Source organism: Fukomys damarensis, unplaced genomic scaffold (assembly GCF_012274545.1).
Source record: "Fukomys damarensis isolate Sample0158 unplaced genomic scaffold, DMR_v1.0_HiC HiC_scaffold_5, whole genome shotgun sequence".
NCBI classification, from domain to species: Eukaryota; Metazoa; Chordata; class Mammalia; order Rodentia; family Bathyergidae; genus Fukomys; species Fukomys damarensis.
Window position 1 is genome coordinate 57,353,345 of NW_022900917.1, and position 10,106 is coordinate 57,363,450.

General features: G+C 39.3%; 1 protein-coding gene across 5 annotated transcripts in view; it reads left to right on the plus strand.

Annotated features, from left to right (window-relative positions):
* The window catches only part of St18 (ST18 C2H2C-type zinc finger transcription factor), a 310,680-nt gene that overhangs the window by 266,454 nt on the left and 34,120 nt on the right, over positions 1-10,106 (plus strand). For all 5 annotated transcript variants that reach the window (XM_033760733.1, XM_033760734.1, XM_033760736.1 and 2 more), the window contains 2 exons: positions 486-679; positions 2,073-2,284. In XM_033760733.1, coding sequence (XP_033616624.1) covers positions 486-679; positions 2,073-2,284 — 406 coding nt within the window. The remainder of the gene's footprint in view (positions 1-485; positions 680-2,072; positions 2,285-10,106) is intronic.

A 10,106-nucleotide genomic window follows, 5' to 3' on the forward strand; every position in this document is an offset into this window, starting at 1 on the left:
AAAAAAAAAAAAAAAACAGCCTGAAGGTGGGATAAAATGGAAAAAAGCTAACAATTCAGGAATCAAATCTCCCGGCATCTGCACTGCCCCTGTTACACATTAAGCACAGTTGTGACCATTCATTCTTAATCTGATCAACATGTCTAATAAGTAGAATGTAAGTACCTGGTCAGTGCCTTGACTCATACTTAGTGATAGTGACATCGGTGTGAGGAGAATAGAGGATTCTGTGTTCCTGTTATACCAATGGCAGATTGGGGACACAGAACTTGCAGCAATTTTGTTACCAGGGAGACCCCTAGCTTGTCTCACCCTGGGTCCAGAGCACTCTGCCCTTGCTGTGTGTGGCCACATCTCGGTTACTGCAGTATCTCTGTGAGTTCCCAACAGGCAGGGATACTTCTTCCTACTGAAACCCCTGACACTAATATACTCACCAACAATTTCACTGTATTTCTTTTGAATTAACTCTCCCATCTCTCCAGGACAAGCTTGGTGAAGCAAATTGAATTCAATTTCCGATCACAAGCCATCACCTCTCCCAGAGCCACAGTGTCAAAAGAACAAGAGAAGTTTGGAAAAGTACCATTTGATTATGCCAGTTTTGATGCCCAAGTTTTTGGTAAACGTCCCCTTGTACAAACAGGGCAAGGTCGAAAAACACCACCATTCCCTGAATGTAAGCTTCAAATTCAAATTCTAATATTTGTTGGCCAAAAATGCATCTTATGTGTATTGCTTACAGATAACAATATAAAACCCAGAAGTGGGCTGGGGTTATAGATATAGTTCAGTGGTAGAATGCTTGCCTTGCATGACCAAAATTCTGGTTCAGTCCCCAGCAGGGGAGAGGAGAATAATATCTACTAAACAGACTGAAGGAGTCTTCCTGTCAATGAACAGTACATTATTTTCCAAAAGATATTTTATTATTGCCAAAAATATGTACCACCCAACATACATGACCACTGGTAGCCTGTTAGATTCAGAAAAAAATTAGACACACATAATGTTTTATATCTATTTATTTATACAGTTACATATATATTATTCACACACAATATACAGACATATAAATATCTTAGCTCAGGTAAAGCTAGCCAATAACAGCATTCTGTGCATTCGTATACTATGGATATTGATTTTATAAACTGCAAAACATTTGATGAATCTTCATATTCTTATAGGAATAACATTCGCTGATATTTTATATTTTGCTTTATGAAAAATAATCAAATATTTAAAATAAACAGTAATCGCAAATGAAGAGCCCACATTAAATCTTGGGTGTTTCTCCCATAACCTTGAGTGATGCTTATAAACACCCCACAGCAAAGAGAAATATGTGTAATTCTATCTCTAAGTGATGCCTTGGTAATCCATGACAGAAACATAAAACGGAAACTCAGCCTTGATAGCTAAATTGCCTTTCTGTTCACCTTGAGAACATTTCTTCTCTGTCCTTTGCTTATCTCACTCTCCCCGAATATGCAAAATGCCAGCTCATTAAAGGCTCCACCATCTATTTAGTTCCATCTATTTGGATGAAAAACAACTTCTACTAGTTTAAGTACAGAACAAACCTGCATATCAAATAACAATGTAATTTCACGTCTAAGTATAAATTGTTCAGAGAACAAACATTGGAAGCATACAATTTTTTCTGTAATAGAAGTACGAGTCCTACACAGTTTTTACAAGTGCATGCCTCAAGCTCTCTGTAGTCCCTGATAGGTTTTGCTCATGTGTTTTTATCTGCAATTTTTTGCCACAAATGTTGCCAGTGCACCTGTGCCATAACATTAGTTATGGAGTTTTTGTCCTAAGAAGTGTAAATACCAAAAATATTAAGAGAATAGGCATTCTGTCCCAGCAATCACATCATTTGATCTGTGAACCTTGGTTAAAACCCATCTGAATAACCTTCATTTAACATACCAATGGTTAATGGCTCCTGCTTCAATTTACTCTTCACATATTTGGTGCAAGAAGTTATAGCTTAAAAAAAACCAAATCTATCTAATGACTAAAAGCACGTACATGCAATTGCTAATCAAATCTCTCTTCAACAGCAAAGCCTTTTTCAAATCCAGTGAAATTTCCTAATCGACTGCCTAGTGCAGGCGCCCACACACAGAGCCCAAGCGGTGCCAGCTCTTATAGCTACGGTCAATGTAGTGAAGACACCCACATAGCAGCAGCTGCTGCCATCCTGAACCTTTCCACCCGCTGCAGGGAAGCCGCAGACATCCTCTCCAACAAACCACAGAGTCTGCATGCCAAGGTAGGCCAGTCCAAGAACCCAGAGGGTGGGCCGGCGACTGAACCGTGAGAATAAACTGCCTTTCATGTTCCTAACCACATTCACCATGACTCTGTGCCCCCACCCCAAAGCCGTCCCCGCCCTTCTTAGGAAGGGAAGATTTGGCAGGGATCCACTCTCTGGGTTCAAAGGAGAAAGCGTGCATTTCTTGGTCAGTCCCTCCTCTGGAAAGAAGGGTAATGAAGTTTGAGGAAAAGTGAACTATGGAGATTAGTTGGGAAAATTTACAGATTTCCGAGCTATTTTTTGTTGTGGGGAGTTTGATATACAAGAAAAGAAATTTTCTGTTGAAATAAATCTCGATCATGAATGGATGTTTTTGCTGTCTGCAAGCCAAAGATGATAAGTACTATCTGATTAAACAGAACTGGTAAAACATTTGGAAAATTGACCCATGAATTTTTATTATTGTACACGTGACTGTTATATAACATAAGATGGTCTACGTTGCAGAGTATTCTCAAAAGATGTGTTGTAAAACCCAGGCACATTAAATCAACCAATGATTCGGGGAGGTTTGGGGACTTAGAGCACTCCAAAATCAAAATCAAATTCTGTGCTCATTACAAAAACACTACATTTCTGAACTGCATAAAATTAATCACATTCTTCCGGTAGCCTCTCCTTTCCAACTATGAGAAATCCATATCCGTGTTCACGGTGACCTGATGAACACACACAAAGACCCTCCATGTCTTGCTTTTGATGGTGAGGAACTTGTCACGCTAGAGCCCATTGACCTCAGAGGAGGCTGTAGAGCTTGGCCATTTCCTCAGGCAGGACACAATGATTCCTGTTTACACAAAGGGCTTTGCTTACAAGAAATTATTTCCCTGCTTATACAGCTGGAGCCAGCTGAAATAAGGTGCCCAGACTTAATTTGATAAGAGATTTTACCTTTGCATTAAGTGGGAGATTCCTTGAGCTAAACTGGAACCCTGAAACCCAGGCAATTAAAGCCCTTCTCTTTTTTCCCCTTTAAGTACAACCCGTCCTCTGTGCAGTCAGCTGCCGGCCTGTACCTTGCCAGGCCTTCGGGAGAGCAGGTACATCGTGCCACTGAGCACTTGACAGGAGAATCAGAATTAGCTTCTGGACAAAGCTAAGCCAAATAAACCCCAGGAAGAGTTGGTGGCCAAAACCACTCAAAACAGTTTTTAAACAATCGGGGGTCTTAAACAAAGAAAAACATATCCTCTGAAAATATAAAGAAAATACTACACTATCTGAATTCAAGGCCATCCTAGTCACAAATTATTGACATAGGTGAATTTTAAAATGTAACTTTATTCTGAAATTCGTGTTTTAAATCTGAGTGAATTTCTCCTTTTATAAAGGAGTATTCTACTAGACATCTAGTTGTAATGTTAAAATATCTTCCTGCCTAGGTCTTTATTACTTGATGGTTTAGGCTGTCATGTGAGAATAAGAATACCAACATTGTAATTGTTAACATTAAAGTTCTCAAGTAATGCTGCTAAGATAGATGCTTTCCATCTCATCTAGATGTTTTTCTGTTCCTCAGGCTTTTCTGTTCACCTTAACATGCTCCATACCCCATTAAATTGTGACTGTCAAACAATGTAACAATGGTGACTAAAATTTGAAGAACTTTTCTCCTTATCAGTATTTTTTAAAACATGTTTTTGATTGGAAACATGTTTTGATTCGTTTAATCAGCACATTTCAAAAATTCAAATAATAGACTTCTAGTACATATGCCCCCCTCCTGCTACTACGGTGGCTGTGCAGGGAGCCTGCCTGCTTAGGGTAGGGGAGCCCCATGCAGGTGACAGCCTGCTGCAGGAGCCAGACCACCCAGGAGTGATGAGCATGGAAGGGACAGAGTCCACAGGAAGACTTTTGAAAGAAGCTGGTTATGCCCGGAGTTTAAAAAGCCACTTTCCTATGAAAATTGCCTCCTACGACACAGTGGTTGTTAGAATAAATATGCCATCTGCGCTGTCCCTGTGGAATCCTTCCCAGTGCTCTTAGACACGAACACAACCCCACACAGCTATAACAGTTTGTAGGATTCTGTCCTGAGTGAATCTTATTTTCTAAATGTAGGAGAATTCCCCCAAATCCCTGAAATAAACAAACAATAAATGTGTGTCTTGTCAAAAGTGAGAAAAGCCAAGGAAACACCCTGAAAGTCAGCCTATGAGCAAGCATAGCCCCCTGTGGGCCTTCTGGGTGTCCATGTTGACCTTTGCACCTTTTCCTTGCTGTAGGCTTGAATGTAAACAGCCTTTTCCTCCGCAGTGAATGCTAGCCTGAGTCTCTTTCCACTCGATTAGAGGTTTTCCCTGTGGCAGACTGTTGGTGTGTTTATTTCTCTTGAGTTTCTTATTCAGAAATAAGATCGCAGGATGCCTAATTTTCACCTTACACTATACCTCCCTGGCTAAACATCCCCCCCCCGACACACACACCACCCCCACACTCCTCTCTTTCGCCTCTCGCTTTAATTTGGCACCTAGAGAGCACTGAGCTACACCTCCAGTCCTTATTAAGACAGGGTCTCACTAAACTACCCAGGTAGACCTCAAACTTGTAACCCTTTTTTCTTAGACTCTCTGGTAGCTGGGTTCACAAGCATACAACCAGCCAAAGCATTTTTGATGTATTAGAAAGACATCCTGGTAAGTGGACTCACAGTAGGTACAAACCAAAAGCTCTGTAAGTGCTGGACTGCCCCCACAGGGTAGTTTCACTCACAGACTGTTTTCAAGGAGTCTAAGAACAGTCAGGAAGAAGGCAGTGGTCCTCTGGGAACTGTGCCTGCCTTATTTCAGGTGGAGGTCTGGGTTTGTAGAAGTGAGATGGGTTACTCCCAGGGCAGGACAGATAGCTTGAGGGGAATTATGTCAGTACTTGGGTGATGGCAGATTTCTCACATCCTTTGGTTTCATCCAGTCTTTTATGCAATAATCATCTCTTCAGTTGCTTAGAGTACCCAAGAGAAAAATGAATTAAAGATCATACTGAGCCATGTGTGGTGGCACATGCCTGTAATATTACCTACTCAGAAGGCTGAGACAGAACAATTGTGAGTTTAAGGTCAGCCTCTGCAATTTAGCAAGACCATCTTAACATATAATAATGATGATGATGATGATGATAAAATAATAACACTGTCACATCCTTTGTAAAATCAAGTCAAAGCCCACTACCCTCAAAATTGACTTCATGGGTACCTGTTGGGACAAACACAGATTTTTTTCATGTTGTCTGCAAACACACAACTGACTCTGAGTTTAATGGGAGATTTAAATCAGTCATTTCCAAAAGCACTACTCTAATGAAAATCATGAGAGCCGATGCTGATTTTAGACGGACAAGAAAACTTTTGAGTTCCTACACAACCTAAAATTAATGTAGGGCGACATGAGTAGGCTGTGTTCTTTTTTTCCTTTCCTTAGTCCTGTACACTACGACACTTTGTCCCTCCAGCCCTTCCCAGCCCTGAAGGCTCTCATGGTAGTGCATGTTGTCACCCATCCATGCAACCAGTGCCCACCAAGCACCAGTGCCCAGTTATGCTCCGTGTGCTGGACCATCAGTGTTTGTCTGACTTTGCTAGTCGGTGCCCAGGCCAGAACCCTTCACATCCCAAAAATAAAATACTTGAAAGCAAATTATTTACTTATTAAAATATCATTTGGCCTGTGCACAACACATTGGCTTGCATGGTTTTAAGGATCCCTTTAAGGAATCAAGTCAGGAAAAAAACAATGGATATCATGAAGATTAAAGGTAGTGTCATCTACAATATCAGCTATCTTTTGAGTCCAGTACTTTTGTTAGTTCTAAGATGTACATAATGTTTCCCATTTTAAATTTCAATTAGTATGAGTTGTGAAACATAAACGTGACACAGATCCAAACACCTCCCTTTTCATCAGGCCACTGTGACTTGGGACAGGAGCACAGCCCACGGTATAAATGAGCAGAGCGACTTCCTAGATTAGCTGGGGGCTTCCTCCAGGGCACCCAGGAGCCTGGGCCAGCCTAAGTCAGATACGCTCCCCATTTTTCTTCTTCTTCTACCCTGATCGACAGAGGTAGGAACATGCTTCAGAGTCTATCTTTATCCTCATCGCTGCTACTTGCCAAGCATTCTGTTGTTTGTTTTGGTGTTTTCCCCACCTGTTTAGACAAAATGACATATGCACAGTGTGCCTTAAAAGAAAACAAAAAATTGACACTTGCTTGAAATGTTTAAAGTTCAAAGTCTGTTTTGTGCTTGAACAAGGCCTGGAAACAACATGATGTTGCAGCACCACTCTTACTGCCTCTTATCAGGAATAGCCTGGTGGCCCTTGGGATGGTTAGAACCCCAAAGCAATTTTTTCTGTAACTTTAACATCAGACCTGATTGTACCATATTTTTAGTGATGGTGTTGAGTCAGGAGTTACTGATTGAATTGCATGGAGGAACTAGGGATTTAATAGCTGGCTCTTTAACCTTCTGTGCAGTGACCCTAGTCTCTTTTGGTATTCAAAAATCTAGGCAGATTATTATTATAATTACTTGTCATTTGATGAACACCTACTATATGCCAAGTACCATGCAAAAGCACTTTCTCCATGTGAATCATTTTTAGAATATTTCTAGAAACTTTGTAAAATATATAATATTTCTCCATTTTTGCAGAGGAAGAAATGGTAGTAGAGAGATAATGAGAAATTTTTTTTGAGTGGTGCTGTTTTAACCAAAATCTGAATTCATACCAGTCTGACTCTTTTTCTTTTTGATAAGGTTTTTTTGTTTTTGTTTTTGTTTTGTTTGTGGTACTGGGGTCCTTGTACTTGCAAGGCAGGCAGCAGAACCACTGAGCTAAATCCCCGGCCCTCTCTTTTTCTTTTTGACTCCTTTAAGACCTTACAGCATGCAGATCATCAGCCCATAATATGGCCTCAAGTCCCAAAGATTGGGGGAATTGTTTATAAATTTCATTCAAATTTGACATCTTATATTAGTTAATTCTCTCCACTCCATCATTCTATTGTATTAAATATTTTTTCAATTTCATTATCTTAATAGTCTTAATGCTCAATTTTCATTGAGAATGAAATCTTTTTATATCATCTACATATTAATACCTGGCCTATTTGAAAGCATATTTAGGAGAGCATTCAGTACAGGAAAGACTCCCCTCCCCAAACAAAGCAGGGAAGGGAGCTGCCAGAGGAAAGTCAGGACACTTTGTAAAAACCCAGGTAGAAGGAACAGAGCCTGTAATGTGTCTTAGCCAACTCAGAAGGAGATTTCAAGTGCCCCATCCTGGCTAAGAGAAAGCTTGTCAAGGAATAAACACAATGCTGTCTTAAGTTATCAATGTTGTGAAAATTAGTAATTTTCATAATCAGAGCACTTAAGGGAAAACAATCTTATTTTTACATCATCGCCATCTTTGAATGTGTAATTTTTAATTGTTAAACAAAATAATATTATCACTTTTCTGGAAAATAATGGAGGAGAGCAGCTACAAGTTTATTTTCTAGATACAGTAATTTATGTGCTAGCTCTCTTTCATTGTAAGCATAGTAGAAATGCCATGATAGTATTTCCTATTTTCAGTCATAGAAGGATTTTTCTGGCTTCATAGGCAGTACGCATAATTATCATTTTACTGTTCACATAATGTACCATTTAATAATATTCCATAATTTCATTAATTCATAATTTGTTGGACATTTAGGTAACTGCTTATTTTATAATGCAGACAAAATCATAAGCAAGAACTCTTTCAACTTTGAATTTAAAAATAATTTATAATACATTTATTAAATTACTTTTCACTAAAAATCTGTCTGCATAAAATAAGCTCCTTGATGGCAAGAACAGCTTTCTTTTCAATTTCTCTTTTCTCCCAGATACAGTGTAATGGACATATTCAGTGATTTTGTAATAATTTAATGAATATATAAGTGGAAAATAACATGTGTAACTCAAAAGTTGCTGAAATAAATGCCATTTGATGTCCCTCCTAAGTTGGAAAGGACCCAAATAGTATTAGATTTATACCTAGTTTCAAAAAAAGAAAAACCTTAAAATTTAAATTATTTAACATAATTATTTAACGTAAGGATCCCAAGCAACACTTTGAGAAATCAGAATATTGGAGGTGGAGGGAGGATCTGGCCATGTCAGCTCTAGCCCCTCCCTGCCACCCATCTCTCCCACCTCCCTGCTTTTTCTGTGCTGCCTTTTGGAGCTTCAAGCACAGAAAAGTGATGCCTATTGATACGGCTTTGAATAAAAACCCATGCTGTAAATGTGATCCCCATCTATGGGCAGAAAGAGACCTTCCTCAGTTACTGTGTGTAATTGTTGAATGCATCTGTGGCTTACTTAAAGCCCATCTGCACCCCATTCCCCAACGTGCAGCCCGCTTCCTACCAATGAAGGAAGTCAGGTGCTCAGAGCAACTGGCTGGGGCACAGGGCATAGAAAGTGACTCTTTTAAATATTAGAAGTGATTTTTTCTTTCAATCAAGCTCTGATTACTCAAGATGTACAATCATAACAACTCCCAGAGTCTCTCATTTTTTAAATTTACTATTTAAATTTTTTTCCTGTAAAAACTAAAATATATGTGAGTGTTGTCTTGGAATAGTTGGTATTTTTCAGAGATCGAATCTGCACTATTTATGGGTTTTGCACTATAAAACTCTGCAGCCCAGTCACATGGCTTCTTTTTCCTAAGCCATCTGTCACAGAGGTCTGGAATTTTATGTGAATGTTGGTTGTGCAGTCTTAACCCAAGTTTTTAAAAAAAAAATTTTATGAAAAATATCAGCAACTACAATATTTAGCATTTTACTTTACGTTGGTCATTAAACTTGATTACTATGGCTCTGTTTCATTGCCATAGTTACATATCAGCTATAAAGCCAAAAATTGTTTTGATGCACTTCTGGCAGAATGCATTGTGAGATTATGGAGGGGAAAAGCATGTGGCACTGATATGGTTAATATCTTGGATTTTTGTAACTAAGGTTTATTAATGCTGGTATAAAAATGTATTTGATATTATACAGATGGCATAAGATGTTGTGGTTACTACGTTATTATCCCAGATAAGCTGTACTGTCAAATTCAGGGCTTAAAACTATCACAGGAGATTAAACTATTTACTAAAAGGGGACAGAAAGATGTAGTCAAAGCATCTTAGTACGACGTATTAGAAGTGTATTTACTTCCCAATGCATATAATGCGGTGTATCTGGGCGGTAGACCGGGAGCTGGAAAATATGAACTTTGCAGGTGAAACAAGCAAATAGAAGAGGTGCTTCATTCTTTCATCAGGCACAGGCAGCAAATGAGACTGATGCGGCCCCGCACTCAGCCATGACCGCTGTGGGGGAGGAGAAGTTAAAGCATGTCCTCTGGGAAGCGACTGGTGACCACAGGAGTTAGGGCTCTTGCTAAGACATTCAAAGAAGACACCTGCTTTGTCAACCGGAAGGAAAGAAGAAAAAAGAAATTGTCAAGAAGTTAATTGTGAATTGATGGATGGTGGAGGAAATGCCAGAAAGGTGTTATGTGACCCATTTGGAAGAGTGACAGCCTCGCTCTTCCAGCGTTCGGGACTCACTGCATGATAATAATCGCAGCTCATGACTCTTTACCAGCCGTCCCACAGTGCAGGTGCTGAAGAAGATCCAGAGCATGTGAGGAGCTATTGGGACTGGAACCCAACATAAAATGACTACTGTTCCTTAAAAAAAAAAAAAAAAAAAAAAAAAATTATAAAAAAAAAAATAAAAAAAA